The sequence below is a fragment of the Macrobrachium nipponense genome, chromosome 28, assembly GCF_015104395.2.
Source record: "Macrobrachium nipponense isolate FS-2020 chromosome 28, ASM1510439v2, whole genome shotgun sequence".
Lineage (NCBI taxonomy): Eukaryota > Metazoa > Arthropoda > Malacostraca > Decapoda > Palaemonidae > Macrobrachium > Macrobrachium nipponense.
The window spans coordinates 17,000,687-17,020,686 of record NC_087217.1 but is presented as its reverse complement, the minus strand read 5'-3'; the positions used below and the strand labels follow the sequence as shown (position 1 = coordinate 17,020,686).

Sequence of the window (20,000 nt, the reverse complement as noted above, 5' to 3'; positions counted from 1 at the left end):
CAAGGATGGAGCCACCGATCCAGACGGAGTACTTCCTCTCAGGAGGAGCAATGATCTTGATCTTGATGGTAGAAGGAGCGAGAGAAGTGATTTCCTTCTGCATCCTGTCAGCAATTCCAGCGTACATGGTGGTACCACCAGACATAACAATATTACCCATTAGATCCTTCCTGATGTCAATGTCGCACCTCATGATGGAGTTGTGGACAGTTTCATGAACACCAGCAGATTCCATACCAAGGAAGGAAGGCTGGAACAGAGACTCAGGAGCACGGAAACGCTCGTTGCCGATGGTGATGACCTGACCATCAGGAAGTTCATAGGACTTGTCGATGGAGGAGGAGGCGGCAGCGGTGTTCATCTCACTCTCGAAGTCCAGGGCAATGTAGCAAAGCTTCTCCTTGATGTCACGGACGATCTCACGCTCAGCGGTGGTGGTGAAGGAGTAGCCACGCTCAGTCATGATCTTCATCAAGTAGTTGGTGATGTCACGACCAGCCAAGTCCAGACGGAGGATGGCATGGGGAAGGGCGAAACCTTCATAGACGGGAACCATGTGGGATACACCATCACCGGAGTCGCAAACCTGACCAGTGGTACGTCCAGAGGCGTAGAGAGAGAGGACAGCCTGGATGCAAACGTACATGGCGGGCATGTTAAAGGACTCAAACATGATCTGAGTCATCTTCTCACGGTTGGCCTTGGGGTTGAGGGGAGCCTCAGTAAGCATAGTGGGGCACTCCTCAGGGGCAACACGGAGCTCATTGTAGAAGGTGTGGTACCAGACCTTCTCCATGTCGTCCCAGTTAGTGATGATACCATGCTCGATGGGGTATTTGAGGGTGAGGATACCTCTCTTGCTCTGAGCTTCATCGCCGACGTAGGCGTCCTTCTGACCCATACCGACCATCACACCCTGGTGACGGGCGCGGCCAACGATGGAGGGGAAGACAGCTCGAGGAGCGTCATCACCGGCAAAGCCAGCTTTGACAAGACCGGAGCCATTGTCGCAGATGAGTACCGCCGCGTCTTCCTCGTCACACATGGTGGTGGTTTAGATTAGCTGTCAGAAAATCTGTAAAATTTAAGAAGAAAGTTTAAACATCCATTTTCAAGGTAATAAAACGGTATAGGTTGAAAAATTAAAAATTAAAAGAAATCTAATTCTTAAATTAAAACAGCCATACACCGAAGCATTGTGCGATTGGATGTGAACCTTGATACGTTAGTAAACTATGTATAAAATTCATGACAACCTCAAAGAGAATTAGTCTGGTGAATGGAAGTGTAACAGCTATATCTCCTAAATGTAGTTATTCCATGTATACGGATCAGGGAAAAAATGGTTTGCTCTTCCATTATACTGACGTCTTTTATCATGCATGTATTATTTATTTATTATGATGGAAAATATATTATAATAATTATTACAATAAACTTAGTTCAGAATAGAGGAATACTGGTAGACACTGCCCCTTTTAGCATTCTTTTCTGTGTTCACAATCTTTTTTGGGGATGAATAGCTTTTTGTAATTTTTGGAGCTACTTACGGATTTAGATTTTAGCATTTATGATGGACAAAGTAGCCTGGTTATGCCAAGATACTGACATACACCAATAAAACAACAAATTAATTACTCTTGTAAGTGAATTTTTCTTTTTGCACACAATCTAACATACAAAATGAATGTGACCACTTGTTCCCTATAGCCGCAAAGAATTCGTTCTCTTGGCCCATCTCTAAGAGAATGGTCACTACGCTAGGTCTTTTTTATCAGTGATTCAGAAACTGGTCATCGCGTAAGATCTTTTTATATCACTGCTTTCTCCTTGTACTTCTTATTTCTTGGCAACAGTAATGAATAATGGTCAAAGATAAGTAAAAAAAATAAGAACGTGAAAAGGAGAACGTATTATTGGGATTACACTGTATATCAGTGGTATATGTTTTCATTGTAGTATCTTGTTATTTTTGATTATCAGTATAAGTTAAGCTCTGCTAAACAATATACATAGTAAATTCTTTCTCAGCTATCCTTATCAATATCTTGATCCATCATTATCAATTGGCATGATGTTACGGCACATTATAAATTATACTGAAAATTGCTTTGTACATATACTTTATTCTTATTCTTATTTGTGCATAATCATAATAGTAAATTAATTATTTATTAAATTATTCCTCCAAACAAAGTGCGAAACCTTGAATAAGTTCTGCATTGATCTCGAGCATTCTAGGCATTCGTTCTCTTATGCAACAAGACGACACAAGTGGGCATTTGGCGCATTTTTGTCTTTCAGCTACAGTTACAAGGTTTGTGAAGGTTTGTGTGAAGTGTTGTCCTGAACTCTACACGTACTCTGTACTCTTCCTTGTGTAATAGTGTGGACAAGGACGTCTTCGGAAGGTTATTTTTTATGAAGTAAATTAAGAGATGTAGCAATTTTTTTAGTATTTCAAATATCTATGTTACTGTCAGAATGGTTCAACACTTCTGCTTCGAATTCATTATTAAATTAATGACACTGGATGTCTAAATGTTATTGAGACTTTCAATTCAAACGTTTAATTATTGATGATGGTTTTTGGTATATATATTATATATATATATATATATATATATATATATATATATATATATATATATATACATGTGTGTGCGTATGTTTAAAAATTATGCATACATATAACATACATATATATATATATATATATACCGATCCAGTCAGATGCAAGTTTTACTGAAAAGTCATTCTTTTTCTAACATTCGTTTCGGGCAAATGATAATTTACTTGAAGTCATGTTTTACGTCTTAAATCTCTTTTGATATTTTGACTGTGGGAAAAGTGTGATCAAATCAATCACTCCATCAATCATGAAGAATATTATAACCAGAAAAAAGAGAAAACGTTAATCATTCTTCACTATTCCCAGTGTTAAAGCACTTTAAAGCACTTCAAAGCACGAATGCAGTCACTTCAGCAAAACACTTCCACTGACAAACACCAAAGTTGAAGTCTCAAAGTTGACCTGGTAGTTATTAGTTACCTGCCCAACGATGAGTCTTGAAAGCGACTAGCTTACTTCTAAGGTTTGGGCGCCTTAAATACAGGGCCACAGATCCGTTGCTCCTACACTCTCTGGAATGTGAGAAATCGAGCCAAACGATATCAAATGTACCACCCCTAAGCCTTCAAACCTGTTATTTTATCTTTTTTTTTTCGACTGGGTTTTGCCAATGCACTGTTGCAGGGTAGATGTGCTTGTTTTTGACTAAGGGGAGGGTAGGGGGTTAGGGTTCTTTGTTGGTAGAATTCGGGTCTAGGGGGCGGGGGAGGGTAGAGTCATGGGTAAGTTTCTAGAAATGTGTACCTTCTTTCAACTCGGGATTCTGGCCCAGTGCTATTAGGAACAAGTACAAGGGTCCGGTAAGCTCACACCATAGGTACACACTTGTCGTTTCCTGGCAATGTTTGTTTACAGTGGGTCAGCTAGTAACACGTACATCTTTGTTCATTGTTTCTCTACTTTAGTTCAAGCGTAAAATCCTGCTCAATGAAAGTAGCAGAAATAATTGTGAATTACTTGAAATAAAATTAACAGTCACAAGTATTATTGTTTTTCTCCTCTCATAGTTCCCATATAAGGCTACTGAGGAATATCAAACTGATTAGAAAAATTATTTTATTGTAAATGCAAATGCCTATATTTTGGGAAAATGGACCATTTTTACATTTAACGTTACAATGTTACTTTTTCGGTCATCATGGCATTTGATCTTACTCCCCATACTGCAGTTTTCAGCAATTCGTTTGACCTTAATTCTTAAGATAGAAATTCCTACTCATTTTGTATTTACAAGCATTCCATGTTTTGCTCATTACTTGCAAGAAGACAAACGATTTTATAATTAAATCAAAGTACTCAAGTCACCCTCTTTGCCCTACACCTAGCCTCTCTCTCTCTCTCTCTCTCTCTCTCTCTCTCTCTCTCTCTCTCTCTCTCTCTCAATCTCTCAGTAAAAGCAGATTTACGAGTAATCACAGAATTTGAGCGCTACTCTCTTAATCGGTTTTATAGGCTTTATAATTAGATCAAGGCGCGCTCTCTCTCTCTCTCTCTCTCTCTCTCTCTCTCTCTCTCTCTCTCTCTCTCTCTCTCTCAACAGCTTTTTAGCAACGTCCTTTTAAAGAACTTTAAAATAACTTTTAGCTTTTTAAAAATTGCTGCACAAATTTTAAAGTAATTCTTTACAAGGTCAAGCAGGGGTTGAAAGTATGAAATATAATACATATATATATATATATATATATATATATATATATATATATATATGTGTGTATATATATATATAATATATATATATATAATATATATATATATATATATATATATATTATAGAGATAGAGAGAGAAATTGATAGTCTTAAATTTGAAAGAATTCAACAGTGTATGTTTAAACGACTGGAATTACTTAGCAGTGGAAACTGTATCTCTTTCAGCATCCAAAACGTCGCTCGCATTGCAGCGCTCGCGAGTTTTGGTAGTCGGGTTCAATTTGTACTTCTCTAATTGCCCTTTTGTTTTTGTTTACATGGCATTTTATTTTTATTGTTAGCCTACATGTTTGTTGTGAGTTTCATTCTTGTATGCAGATTTATTACCTCGGCGGATGCGGTGAAGAGAGCAATTCTTTCATTCGAGGATTTTTTTTTCTTTTTGGTAGAATTTAAATTTCACGGTCTCATCTTATTTGACTAATCTTTCTTAATTGTTTTAGATGTGGAGAAAATTATTGATATACGCTAAAAGAAAGAATAGTAAATGTTATGGCTGTGAGTCAATATACAACGTCAATATTATATAATATATATATTATGATATATATATTATATATATATATATATACATATATATATATACATTATGTATATATGTATATATATATATATATATATATATATATATATACATAATATATAATATACATTATGTATATATATGTATATATATATATATATAATATATATATATATATAATATATATATATATATATATATAGAAAATGCTCCACAGCCCATTTGTTTATGTTTTTAAAGCTTGAATCAGAGTGACAGCCGAAGAAATCTAGTAAATGAAGGGGAGAGGATAGATAATGGAACTCATTCCGAAATGAATGGTATGGAAGGTAACTTGAGTACATTGGCAGTACAAAAGGAAGTATTACTACCCTAATACTGTTCTTCTTGCATTTTGATACAATTTTAACTATTTATTAATTCCTCTTACTTCTTAATGAACACCTTAATTTTCGGAGGCTTGAATTTCAAGTCAGTAGCCCCTGCAGGCTTGTTCCAAATGAATAGGTTTCACTTACTGAATAATAATAATAATAATAATAATAATAATGACCTTTCCTCATATGATTATGTTACGCTCTTCATTTCCTATATATCTCATAGAACATCTGTTCGTTCGTTTGCGGGAATAAGTGGTTTTGTGTATAGGCTTTCATAATTTTTTCAACATAGTTATAAGTGCATTAGATTCTCTATTTCGTAATAATTTTTAGATACTTTCCACGGAACTGTCCTAAATGAAATTAATTAATATATATATAATATCTTGCCGGACGGCGGTTCCTGTAATAATGATTATATATATATATATATATATATATATATATATATATATATATATATATATACTTAAAAAATCACAGTAGATGCCTGTGACTTCATAAATAAGCGAAACCCACAGGAAAATGATTGAAAAAATCCAAGCGCTTTTCGTCTTTACTAAGACGTAAGCCCTTGGATTTTTTACTATCATTTTCCTGTGGGATTCGCTTATATATATATTTATATATTTTTATAATTATATTTATGTATGTTTTTAGTTTTATGTATTGTATGTGTATGTATATATATATACATATATAATATGTATAAATGATATATTACAAAACCTTATATATATACATATATAATATTGTATATATATGAATATACAAACCTTATATATATACATATATAATATGTATATATATAATATGTAGAGCTGTTACTCATACTTCCTCGCCGAACTTGTTGTATATTAAATTTTGTGGGATAGTGAACATTTCCCGAACGAACCGAAGAACCCTACGGGAATCAAAACATCTATTTCACTTAAACACAGTGGTTAGGCTCCACTTTGGGGGGTGCCGATCGTAAAAAATATTTGCCAAAAATACACTAATCAAGACAGGCTAATGAAATTTTCAGGCATTATTAGCACTATAATAATGCATATTCCCTGTGAGTTTTATCATCCTACAGGGAAAATTCATGATTTTATGAAAAAAAATGTGAAAAACGGAAATTTCCGGCCCCTCGTACTGAAGGTTATTTGGTGATTGGTGAGAAACTACAGTCTTGAATAGAAATTCGGTCTGACCGAATGTTGGTATATCCACCTGGAACATGCACAAAAAAAATTATCAAAATAGAACAGTAAATAAGCACGTAATAACAAAAAAAAGAGCAACAACTTTGTAAGTTCAGCGAAAGCCCGCCGAAATAGCAGACTATAGCTAGGAAGAAATATTCAGGAAAAATTCAAATCTCGATTTAGGGACAAAACCTTTTGAGAGTTTGTAGTTAATATGTCACTTGATAGCCTAAAACATCTAAAAATTATATTATTTAGGACAATCAAAGAAAAAACCACCCCCACCCCTGGAGGTGGGTTTTCTTTGATTGTCCTAAATAATATAATTTTTAGATGTTTTAGGCTATCAAGTGACATAATAACTACAAACTCTCAAAAGGTTTTGTCCCTAAATCGAGATTTGAATTTTTCCTGAATATTTCTTCCTAGCTATAGTCTGCTATTTCGCCGGGGCTTTCGCTGAACTTACCTGAAGTTGTTGCTCTTTTTTTTGTTATAACGTGCTTATTTACTGTTCTATTTTGATAATTTTTTTTGTGCATGTTCCAGGTGGATATACCAACATTCTGTCAGACCGAATTTCTATTCAAGACTGTAGTTTCTCACCAATCACCAAATAACCTTCAGTACGAGGGGCCCGGAATTTTTGCATTTTTTCACATTTTTTTTCATAAAATCATTAATTTTCCCTGTAGGATGATAAAACTCACAGAGAATATGCGTTATTATAGTGCTAATAATGCCTGAAAATTTCATTAGCCTGTCTTGATTAGTGTATTTTTGGCAAATATTTTTACGATTTTTTACAATCGGGACCCCTCCAAAGTGGAGCCTACCCTTAATTAAGATAAATTATTTATCGTTACAAAGTTTTCTTGATTAATTCTCGCTATAATTCATTTTAATATTTTTTTGCGACTCTCAGAAATATAAACGATTAAAAGTAAACGATAATCCCTTTTGTAAACTAGGGAATTTAATTTCGTTAGATCTAAATCCTTTGAAAATTTTCTTTCAGTGTTCCATAAAGTGTTTACTTTTTCATTGTAACTCCCAGATATGTTTTTCGTAGTTAACTAGATTTTTCAGAGAGAGAGAGAGAGAGAGAGAGAAACCTTACATGCAGAGAGCAAGCTCTACCTTCTTTTTTGTTTGAACAAAATTATTATTTCATTCTCTGTATCATTAAGTGTTGAACCTAATTGGCTAAATATATAAATAATTATACGAATAGATTAAGGAAACATTACAAGGTGCAGAGTAGTTTGAGTAGAGCTTTTTTATCTCTCTCTCTCTCTCTCTCTCTCTCTCTCTCTCTTATGTTATATGTATATTGATGCAATTTTTTCTTTTCGGTTACGGCTACCGGACACTTATAAAGTTTAATTTTACGAAAACAGGAAAGTCTATTATTGCAAGAGCTAAGTAGCCAAAAATAGTAATTGATAAATTTGATGCTTCGTTATTTCAGATAAACAAATTTTACATGCACAATATTATACATACGAAAATAAAGTTGTCTTTCCAACTAATTCTTATATTTGAGTTATATGTTCCTCTTACACCAGACCAAGCTCTTCCTATTTTTATAGCCTGTACTTCTCTCAATTTTAATTCATGGCATATAAATAATATTAGCTAAGTTTGGAAAAACTAAAGAATCATTGAATAAGTAGAAAAATGAAGATACTGGAAACATATAGAGAAGGCAAAACAAATATTTCGCTTGCCAAATTGTGCTTTGCTCCATTGATTGCATGTGCTTTGCGATGTACTAGCGCCCTCGTTCCTATAAAGAGGAAGTTTTGTCAATATTTAATACGGGACTGATGATTTTAGTTTACGTATGTCTCACAGGGAATAAGTAATTTGTAACGAGGAAGCTCAGCATTAATATTTGATAGGGAATCGTAGATGATTGTAGAATTAGAAATTTTTTCAGAGCTCTCAGAACGTTGCTAGATGTCATAAATTCTGGTACGATGCGGTTCCTGGTTGCATTACTCTCTCTCTCTCTCTCTCTCTCTCTCTCTCTCTCTCTCTCTCTCTCTCTCTCTCTCTCTCTCTCTCTCTCTCTCTCCCTGAAAAGTAGTAGTAATCTTAAATTACACGTTACTTTTTGTTTGTTATATATTGAAGTTATTCGTTAAGGTAACTACTAAGATTTTTCTTTAAGTCTACGCAATGAGGGTCACCCTTAGCTATATGACTATCTTCCTAACGTACTGTATTTCATTCATACCATTCATTTCATTTTTGAACAGACTGCATAAACGAAAACATCTGGAGATGACAGACTTTTACAGCAATAGAAGGAACGTTGTCACAGATGAGTGAGATATGGAATATACTTTCTTGGTTATTGACAGAGATAAGAATTAATCTGATAAAGGAAAGCTGAATGTTTTTATGCCACCGCGAAGTAGACTAGTTTTGTAATGTAGTGAAAATGTCTTTTGTTCTCGAATGGCGATGAGCAATTGTATAGAAAATAAACTTAGAATATTTTTGGCTATCCACGGACGTTTTTTCACGAATTGTTGGTATAATCCATCATATGTGTAAGGATATTCTATAAATATTATAATTTTCTCGTAGATATATTAATGTATCTAAGGTGTCAAATAATGTTCACAGCTGTAACTAACATAAACAATTAGCTTGCTGTTTCGTACCAAAGTATAATATTATATTTTTCGCGATTGTAGAAGTGCAACATCTGTGGAGTCCTGTGATCTCTTCGTCGTTCATTTGTCTGTTAAAGCTTTCTAAGTCATTATTTGATAATAGTTGAATGTAAATATGTTTTGAAATTTACTTCCTTTTACCACTGAAAGATTATTATAAATGTATGGATTGTCTGAACTTTCTTATTTAGTAACTGAGAAACTGTATTGAGAAAACTATTGTGTCCATGTTCCCTCTACAGCCAGTATTTACATTAATTTTATTACAATTCTGTTCCTAAGAAAATGTGCATTGTCTACCATGTGGATATGTTTATGTAAATAAGAGCCATAAAGGCAGTGCATATTGTCATATCTGTTAAAGAAATGTCTGCTCTCAGTAACAAATGTGTGGTAATAAATATAAGTAACAAATTTGAGAATAAAAAAAAAGTACAGCATACTAAACTGTTGTTGAAAGAGATAAGGAAAGAGAATGATTCAGCTAAAGATCGTGTTTATTTGGTGAAAATACGAAGGAAATTTTGAAAGTTTGATTGGTCAAACTTTTTAATGTTATTTTCTTTAATAAAAAAAGAAGTGTTTAACACTAATTTGAGGGTGAAAAAGTAGTATGTATCACTTTAAGCAAGTTATCAAATCACTCCCACGTAACACAGTCAAAACCATTTCAACTTCAATAGTATATCATTAATGAAAGTGGGCAATAAAAAAGAATTGTGAATTTTATTACAAACGTGTTTTGTATTTCATGGTAGAAGAAATTAATATAATATGGAAAATATATCTAGAAACATTTACGGTGAACAATACCAGGTCCAGACTCTTCGTACTCCTCCTTGGTGATCCACAAGGCCTGGAAAGTGGACAGGGAACCAAGGATGGAACCACCGATCCAGACGGAGTACTTCCTCTCAGGAGGAGCGATGATCTTAATTTTGATGGTGGAAGGAGCCAAGGCAGTGATTTCCTTCTGCATCCTATCAGCAATACCAGCATACATGGTGGTACCACCGGACAGGACAATATTAGCAAAGAGATCCTTCCTGATGTCAATATCACACTTCATGATGGAGGTGTGGACGGTCTCATGAACTCCGCATGATTCCATACCCAAGAAGGAAGGCTGGAACAACGATTCGGGTGCTCTGAAACGCTCGTTGCCGATGGTGATGACCTGCCCGTCGGGAAGTTCATAGGACTTGTCAATGGTGGAGGATGCAGCAGCAGTATTGAGCTCACCTTCAAAGTCCAGGGCAATGTAGCAAAGCTTCTCCTTGATGTCACGAACGATTTCACGCTCAGCGGTGGTGGTGAAGGAGTAGCCACGCTCAGTCATGACCTTCATGAGATAATGAGTGATATCGCGACCAGCCAGGTCCAGACGCAAGATGGCATGGGGAAGGGCAAAACCTTCATAGACAGGCACCATGTGGGTGACACCATCTCCAGAATCACAGACTAATCCAGTGGTACGGCCAGAGGCGTAGAGGGAGAGGACAGCCTGGATGCAGACGTACATGGCAGGCATGTTAAAGGACTCAAACATGATCTGAGTCATCTTCTCACGGTTGGCCTTGGGGTTAAGGGGAGCCTCAGTGAGCATGGTTGGGGACTCCTCAGGGGCAACACGGAGCTCATTGTAGAAGGTGTGGTACCAGACCTTCTCCATGTCGTCCCAGTTGGTGATGATACCATGCTCGATGGGGTACTTGAGGGTGAGGATACCTCTCTTGCTCTGGGCCTCATCGCCGACGTAGGCGTCCTTCTGACCCATACCGACCATCACACCCTGGTGACGGGCGCGGCCAACGATGGAGGGGAAGACACATCTGGGAGCGTCATCACCGGCAAAGCCAGCCTTGACAAGACCGGAGCCATTGTCGCAGATGAGAGCCGCCGCCTCTTCTTCGTCACACATGGTGGTGGTACAAGTCTGTGGCACCTGCAGCATAAAATGGAATTCTTTTGAGCCATTCTTAATTGTATTTATATTAAATGTATACTTTACCATGAAGTGCATATGTGCAAAATATCTCTTGCTGTTGGATTTTTATTCACTGACTATTTGTTTTTTTCTTATTTCTTTTTATACTTTGTCATTACACATGAAACAATAATGTAGCGTTGATTTAAGAAAGTGGATAATCAAGCGGTTCCCCAGGTAATGATGTCCACATATAGGCACTTGAGGGTCATAAAGGTAGCAACCCCCCAAACATCCAAGTAGTCTGAATAACGGTGTGCCAAAAAGGGACTTAAGTAGCTTACAAAGTGAGTGAGTATATACGAAACTGAAGTTGTTCCTAAGCAGATTATTTTCTAAGCAGTTGATGAATGATGAAATAAAAAAAGAAAGTTATTTCTGAAATGCATAAATTTGTTTAAGACGAGTTAGAATGACGAAAGGGGTGCTGAAAATAAAAGGGGGTGTTGTCCTTGCTAAATTACATGCAGTGATAATTGCCAGCTTGTTTCTGGATATCAAGGTGAACGGTTTCTCAAATGACATGACACTCGTTTAAGTCGACTGAGGTGATTGTATGTATTGAAAATGCTTGGAATCGTTTTACTGTGGTTATCTTCATCTCATATAATTTGATAGTACTTTTATTACGCTGTTTTGTGTATTGCTGTATCAGCAGCTTTGCATTTGATTCATCCATTGTTCCTCTTAGATAGTTCAGGTGCTTTCCTCCATATGTCATGACATCACCTATCCCTCTGCATCTCAGTAAAAAGCTAACATGTCTCGTTGTCCTGTACTTGTATTTTCCTTAGACATGAGCACCTGTTCCTTATTTACTCTGATTTTCAATTAAAACTGATTCTTTCATAATTTGGTTTTTATTCTGAAAAACAAGACATTTGTGGCAGAGTATTAAATGCTTTAAAATAAGGCTGACATTGTGAATGTCTCAACACAAGCATTTGGTACGTCTTCTCTACACTGGGAGTTACTGAATGTTCTTTTCCTCTTGCTCATAAATAAGAATAGTCTTAGTTTCACATTAATATTAGGGTCTTTTCAAAGTACGAAAATTATTCATTAATCGATTTGATATGAACCGGCTTGTCGATTACAAGCAAATGCACTTACTTTTTCGACTTAACTTTCTGTTACGGCGTTGATATCAGTACAGTGTATAGAGATAGGTGGAGTGTTGTGGTTCATGATTAAATATAATGTACGGATAATTATTCAAGAGGTTTAGCGTAATATAATTTCTAAACTATTTTTCTTTTGAATATAATGCAAGAATTCTTGAAGAAAGCTTAAGAATGATAACATTTCCGTTGATCAATGTTTATAAAGCACTGCTCGACTTAAGGATAAAGTATTTTCTGTTGAAGGTTTTAAAAGCACTGTTAAGTATGATGGTCATCTATGAGTCCTGGAGAGAGAGGGAAATTTTCTTAAAGCGACTTATCTTTTGAGGAAAATTTAAAAAGCATCGTTCCAATTAAGTGTAACCTATGGATTGATGCCGAAGGATGCCGAAGGATGGCTCATCTGTCTAGAACGACTTCAAAAGCACTGGTCTTATCAGTCGAGAATATTTTAAAGGCACTTGTTATTTCTGTCACTGGAGAATGCCAGTTGTGAAGAGCACTCACCCGCTCCTCCTTGAGTCTGTAGGACGACTAGTCGGATGCCTGAAATCACCGCCTCTTTTATAGATGCCTAATTGTATACTGTTGGAGAATGCGAAATCGAGCCAATCCGGGTTACTGGATAATTCCCGAGATCTATAAACTAAGGCAGTTTAATTGCTGATTGTAGTGAAAAATAACCTTCCTGAATTTCCTCCGGCATTTATTTGCGCATTTACCAAAAAGTAATAAAAGTAAAAGAATTAAATCGTCCATGTATCCCCAGTAAGCGAATGCATAGTTGGGTGCGTTTACAATGAAAAAAAAAAACATGAAAAACGCCGAACTATTTGAGAGTAACAAAATTGTGATGGAAAAGGAAAAGCGTATAAGGTAGATGATATCTGATGGAAATTTCATGGTACAATAAATTTCACAAATAAACGTTGTTGATCATCCAAGTAATAATTCTGTTGCAAACGTTTATCTGATGTGCTTCCATTACAATCAAGGTAAAGTAATTATCTATGGCGTCAACGTTTATATATAACAAGAAGGCTGTAAAATATTAGGCGCGAACAACAACGCAGTCTACTTGCCAAATCTCCTTCCATTCATTGTCTAGTTCTTACCCCCTTTTTTTAAATCTGAATTTTCATACATATGTGTATGTATGTATCTATATATATATATATATATATATATATATATATATATATATATGATATGTATGTATGTATATATATATATGCGTGTGTGTGTGTGTGTGTGTGTGTGTGTGTGTATGTAAACGCCATTTATTTATTAGCAAAAGCCAGAGGAAATGTTTAAAAGTAGATGACAGAGCGCCAAGCACTGTCGTGTATTTCCACACCGTTGTGGCACGTAGATGTGCAAAGTACACGAAAGTACTTAGTGCTCTGTCGTTTCCCTATAAACATTTCTTGTTGCTTTAGGTTATTATATATATATATATATATATATATATATATATATATATATATATATATATATATATATATATATATGTGTGTGTGTGTGTGTGTGTGTGTGTGTGTTTTATATAGAGTCTTCAGTGTGATATTTGCTAGTGTTTTGATATATTGTTCAGTACTGGAAGACCAAAATAAAAAGCCAGTATATTTTACTGTATTTGTTATGGAAGAAGTGAACTCCTCTCTCCAAAGTACAAAACAGGGTTTACCTATCGGGAACCTAATATAAACTTGCTGTCATTATTACCATCATTGAAGGAGCTATGGACAATTGTAAGACTTAATTATATATGATACCTTTTCCTGTTTTTTTTTTCTTTCTTTTTGCTTCCATTAGGTTACAGGCATATCGAAGAAGTAAAAGCCTGTGCTGGTACAGACCCAACTTTATCTTATAAAAACAGTGCTAATTTAAAACCTTGAATTGTTATTCTTCTTCCCGTGAGTACCCAGATAGTTCAAATGGTTTTCATTAAACTGGCTATCGCATTGTCCTGCCAGGGATTAAGTATCCTTTTTATTTTTGTTACTTCGTTTTTTAACTCATGGGTTAATTAACTTATTTAGTTTTGGTCAAGGAAATTTCAATCTTATCTATAAAACATTACTTTTATGAAGTGCAGATGTGAATATGTAAGAACGGTTTGATTGTTTAATGTTTTTGACATAGTGATTATTTGGACTTCAATAAAAGCCCTTCAGTAAATTACGATCTGATAAAAACTTTAGGACTATATCAGATAAATAAAAAATCAGGTGGATGAAGTAAATTTACCAAAAATACAAGAATTTCTTGTATGATTAACCGAATAACGGACGCAGTAATCCAACTTTAGATAACTACATTTAAGAGCTAAATAATAATATTTGCATCAATTAGACAAGTATTCTTTATTATTATGAATATTAATGCTATATTCATGGTTCTTAATTGCGTAATCGTTCTCTTCACGGTTGTAATTTTTGTAAAGATTCATTTTTTTATTATGCCCAAGTGTATATTAGGAGCATCAAACTATTTAGGGTTAAAGAGCACTTTATCTTAAAGTTACCAGTATTGACGCATCATCTGTTACGACTGATTGAGGTAAAATGGTAAACCTAAAATTATCATTAGAATCAAAGAAAGGATTGTTTTTTAACGGTCTGCCAATACCAGTTATAAAAGCTGAAATATTTGCGAATCATTCAGATCACATGACATAAAGTTCCTCCTTCTTTAGGGAATTGTGAACTACCTCCGATACTTTTTATATTTAATAGGGGATAAGAGGTCAATTTTCATATGCAATAACGAATTTGAGTGTAACTTTTGGAAACTGTACGATGACAACGAAGCCGCGTTTGATATTCCTTAAAGAATGGTGTTGCAACCAATGAAAAGTGTATACGAAGACAACCGGGATGTTGTTTAATAAATTTTATAAAAGTACACCATACCTGGTGGAATGTTTATAAAGAGGGCGAGAATATGTCTTAAGAGAAACCACTGAAATTCCTTTCTTTGCACAATTGAAAATCGCAGTAATGTGTTAGCGTTGCCATTAATCATCCTTCAGATTCGTCAACGAGTGATATCTGCTTCAAATAAGTTATCAAAATAGTAAGATGAGAGACTATTGAAAAGTCGAAGGTAGTAGGATTTTGCTTTCTTAAACATTTATCATCCATAGTTGTTGCTGGTGATACTGTTCAGATCCTTGGTTACGAAGTTTGACATTCATCGATGGTCACTTATCAAAATGGTCCTGAACTGCCCAAAAATTATTGCACCGTAAATTCAGGAATCAGATATCAGTGGTGTAAAGGTTACTGGCCATGCAGGGAGTGAATGATTAGGCATGAGATTCTACGAATTTACCAGTTTTGTGTGAACTGGATCACGACAAATTTTAAGTAAATCTGAAAGCGGCACCTGCGTCTTTTTGAATTTCACTTCCATGAAATTTTAATCTCTCTCTCTCTCTCTCTCTCTCTCTCTCTCTCTCTCTCTCTCTCTCTCTCTCGTGTTCTAAATCTTATATCTTCACCTCGCGGAAATTTGACCTTTTTATTATTTATGTAACATTTTGATTCTTGTGACAGTAGTTTGCAATCACCACAATCATCTGACTACCTGGTACCTAACCCACGATTTTAAGTCAAAAGAGTCCCTTCAGATTTTTAATACATATATATATATATATATATATATATATATATATATATATATATATATATATATATATATATATATATGTATTACATTATATTCTATTTATATCTTGAGATATACAGGCTATCTCTCTTTAATCTAATTTGTATGTTCAAACAAGCACCTTGTATTTGTGCAACTCCGCTATCTAATCGCATCAGGAACAATAAAAAAAAAGTCTAATTACTTCAATTACTCGATACCTTAGTCTTACACAGTGCCTGAGAATTTAGTTGTGCTTTAATTCGATTATTTTTAAACGTTGATCCCTTTAATCTCAATCCTCTTTCTATTTTAGATTTTACTGCACGAGATTTGTAGTATATATATATATATATATATATATATATATATATATATGTATATATTATACACACATATATATATATACATATACATATACATTTACTATATATATATATATATATATATATATATATATATATAAAGGCAAAAGCCACGAAGGGAAGTGAAACGCTGGAGTATGCTGCAAGGCCTTTCGACTCTCGTCTGCTTAGTAAAGGACGAAAGTCGAAAGGTCTTGCAGCAGTACGCCATTGTTTCACTTTCCTTGGTGGCTTTTGCCTTTATTCATATATTCATTATGTTCCAAATTTTCGTGATTCAGTTATACATACATATATGTATCTATAATATATATATATATATATATAATATTATATATAGTGATATAGTATATATATAATGCACCTTATATGTAAGTGAATGACATTGTTCGCAGATATTATCTCTTTATCAAGACTTTGAATGTATCTCTACTTCTTTTTCTCAGCTGGCATGCTTCTCTGTCATAAGGAAAAATTATCCCAAATTCTGCTCATGTATTTTGTCTTTTTGTAGCAAACGGTCAGTTTCCCCGTCCCCCCCCCACCCCCGCGGCCCCCGCCCGCCCCCTCTGCGGAGTCATCAGGACTGGATTGACATACAGAAGTGAGGAAACAGTCCATTGACTATAATAAGAAAATATAAATGGGAAGTATTTTGAATCGTTTTTCCTTATTATTGAGATGCTTGCCAGAAAAAAAAGGAAGAGTACAGACTGATTCAGTCTTGATAAGAAGATAGTGTCGGCGAATAATGCCATACACTTCAATAGAAATTGCAAAAGCAAAAATATTCTCTGCTTTTGCAACATTAATACTTGGTATATCAAGTGTGCAAATTCCCAGTAGATTTCTTTTAATATTTATTTATCAAAATAAAGCAGTTTATGGATAATGAAGACCAATTCATTAGTTGTTAGGTTGTCAGCTAGTAATGCCTATTAATTTTGGAAATTTTCTTATTACTGATGTTGCACATGTAAATGAGGATTTATTTGAAGTTTAGGGTCAGTGGACTTTTGAGATTGCACTGCAAAGGCATTTCATACTTAACTGACTCTCAGGTTCCTAAGTTTAATAGTTTAGGAATTCAGTATAATCAGTCTACGACAGATGTTCTTGTCAACACCACCACTTGTCACAACGTCCGTTTGAACCAAAACCTGAATGCCACTTTGCCCAAGACCTTACTGTAACAAACCTTTTGCATCCACGAAAGTCAGGCTTTATGTGTATTAGAATGGCATGTATTAGCGAATTTAGAGGCTCTTCATAGGTGGCATAATTATCAAATATACGCAGGGAATGAAGTTCCTTTGTCACATAAACACTGATAGTAATTAGAAAATATGAAACTTTCAACAGATGGCATCTGATGGTTTGGTATCCAGTCTTATGGACTTCCGTGCGCAGTAATTTCCTTTTGGAATTCCGGGATGAGATAGATAACAACCTTTTCCTCCAAGGTTCTTGAAAAGGTTGTAGAATTAAGTGCGAATAACTTCTCTCCAATGTGCTTGGAGGTGTTTTAAAATTACGTGGTATTTCTAAACATGGCAAAGATGCTTATAATTCATTTATTTGATTGTTAATGTTAAATGTACACTAGGTTTGGTTTTCTGATTTAAGGCTCTAAGGGTCAGGTGTGTTGATGGTAGAATGTTAATAATGTAAGAGAAACTTCAGTAAGATTTTTTTCCTTTCAACAAAAGTAGATGACATTTGCAGGCAATGAATGTCTTGCATCGATGACCACAGTTGTTGCGATACTTTGGACGAGTGGTTTACGTGCTCGCCTACCGATTCGGTAGTCCCGAGTTCGATTCCCTGCCATGCCAACGTAGAATCAGAGGAAATTGTTTCTGGTGATTAGAAATTGATTTCTCGATATAATGTGGTTCGGATTCCACAAGAAGCTGTAGGTCCCGTTGCTACATAACCAATTGATTCTTAGCCACGTAAATTAAAAAATCCTTCGGGCCAGCCTTAGGAGAGCTGTTAATCAGCTCTGTGGTCTGGTTCAACTAAGGTATAATTAACTTGATTAACTGTGAGCTCAGTGAAACTCCTCAACCAACTCCTGTACAGTATGTTCCTTGTTATTCCATAAGACACGAACCTCATCGTAATGTATAATTATAGTGAGATAAAATAAAAGGACAATTACAGGCGTTCACACAAAGAAAATAGAATTAAAAGCATAAGGGATTTGGGTGCTTCACATAGAATTCTTTTTTTTCAGTGGCAGGTCCAAAGATATGAGATAATCATAACATGTACGAATAAAGACAAATTGTATAATTGAAATATTGAAAGATTGTTCTCTGTAACCAGAAGGGAGCTGAAATGGTTATTTAGAGGAGGATAATTTTGAATGAATTATTCCATTTTTTTCATTGTGATAAAAGAATAATTATTTCACATTAAACTTACTCTGTTGTCAGTAGTCTCATTGTGACCCACTTCCGTCTCCACAACACATCCAAAGTCTGCTGAAGATTTTTGTAATTTTTGAAATGCCGGAATGTTGACGATACCTTGAACCTTCCACTTTTTTATATATCAAAGATGACCCTTGATCCTACACTTAAATTTTTTTCATTTAAGCTTAGACATGACATCGTGGCAGAGTCAGTAAGCTGACTGCGCTAAAATCTTGTTGACGAAACTTGTAAATTAGATAATAAAGACATAATAAATTCTTTTGCAAAACCTTGAGGTCATGACACTTTGTTTGTGAGGGAAAAATATCACGATCATTCTCATCGTAAAAAAATGCCGCCATTAAATATTTCTCTTATTACAAGAAAGGCCAAAATTTTTTTTAAATATCCTTCATAATAAAAGTAGTTTTAAATACTTGAAAATAAGTTATGATATTCATATGACTACATTATTATCTGGAGGCCTGACCAGTTGTTTAATAACTCAAAGGTAACATGCAAATTATTGCCAGGACTATGGTGTGGTGTATGTGAGTTTCCACCATACAAGGCTAATTATTTATTTTTACAGTTTCGTTCAATGGACATAGTGATCTAATGTTTAATAATATTAATATAACTATATAAGTATAACTACTATAATATGCTATATGTATATAGTATATCAATACTACAGATATCCCATATAGTTTTTAATTATAGGCGATATGAGAACATATACAGATACTAAATGTTTCTCCATAGTAATATATAAATAACACACCTTATATGATACAATATTCTGTATTATATGTAGCTGTATTAGGTATATTTATGACTATAAATATAGCATATATATATATATATATATATATATATATATATATATATATATATATATAGTGTGTGTGTGTGTGTGTGTGAGTGTGTGTGTGTGTGTGTATGTATGTATACACATATATGTATATATATAGATATATATATGTGTATGTATATATATATATATATTATATACATATAAATAATCTATATATATATATATATATATATATATACAAGTTGAGTTATGTATGCATACTGGAAATGTTGTCGGTATGTTTGCATTTTTATTAAAAATGTATCATTTGTGTTGTTGTTCAGTTACACTTTATGGTAAATTTCTTCTAGTGTCGCTTGATAAAATGTAAATTTATTGTTTTTAGTCAACCTTAACTGTAAATTTAAAATTGTATGAGAGTTATATTTTATGTAAATTATACGAAATTCTTTCTTTATTTTTATTTGTCCTTATTTTTATGATCTGATATTAATTTCATCTCTCGCACA

The 20,000-nt window shown here is 34.4% G+C and overlaps 3 protein-coding genes across 3 annotated transcripts in view; all 3 read right to left on the bottom strand.

Annotated features, from left to right (window-relative positions):
* Positions 1-3,131, bottom strand: part of LOC135201477 (actin-like) — a 3,284-nt gene extending 153 nt beyond the window's left edge. The window contains exons 1-2 of the mRNA XM_064230455.1: positions 3,053-3,131; positions 1-1,075 (exon numbers count right to left, since the gene is read on the bottom strand). The exon at positions 1-1,075 is cut by the window's left edge and continues 153 nt beyond it. Of these exons, the coding sequence (XP_064086525.1) occupies positions 1-1,045 (1,045 nt within the window). The 5' untranslated portion in view covers positions 1,046-1,075; positions 3,053-3,131. The remainder of the gene's footprint in view (positions 1,076-3,052) is intronic.
* LOC135201486 (actin-like) overlaps positions 1-20,000 on the bottom strand; it is a 106,415-nt gene that overhangs the window by 16,882 nt on the left and 69,533 nt on the right. The gene's annotated exons all lie outside the window — the stretch shown is intronic.
* Positions 9,610-12,878, bottom strand: LOC135201476 (actin-like). Its single transcript, XM_064230454.1, has 2 exons — positions 12,743-12,878; positions 9,610-11,069 (listed from the first exon to the last, which is right to left on the bottom strand). Exon 2 carries the CDS (start codon positions 11,043-11,045, stop codon positions 9,912-9,914), a length of 1,134 nt encoding a protein of 377 aa, XP_064086524.1. The 5' UTR covers positions 11,046-11,069; positions 12,743-12,878; the 3' UTR covers positions 9,610-9,911.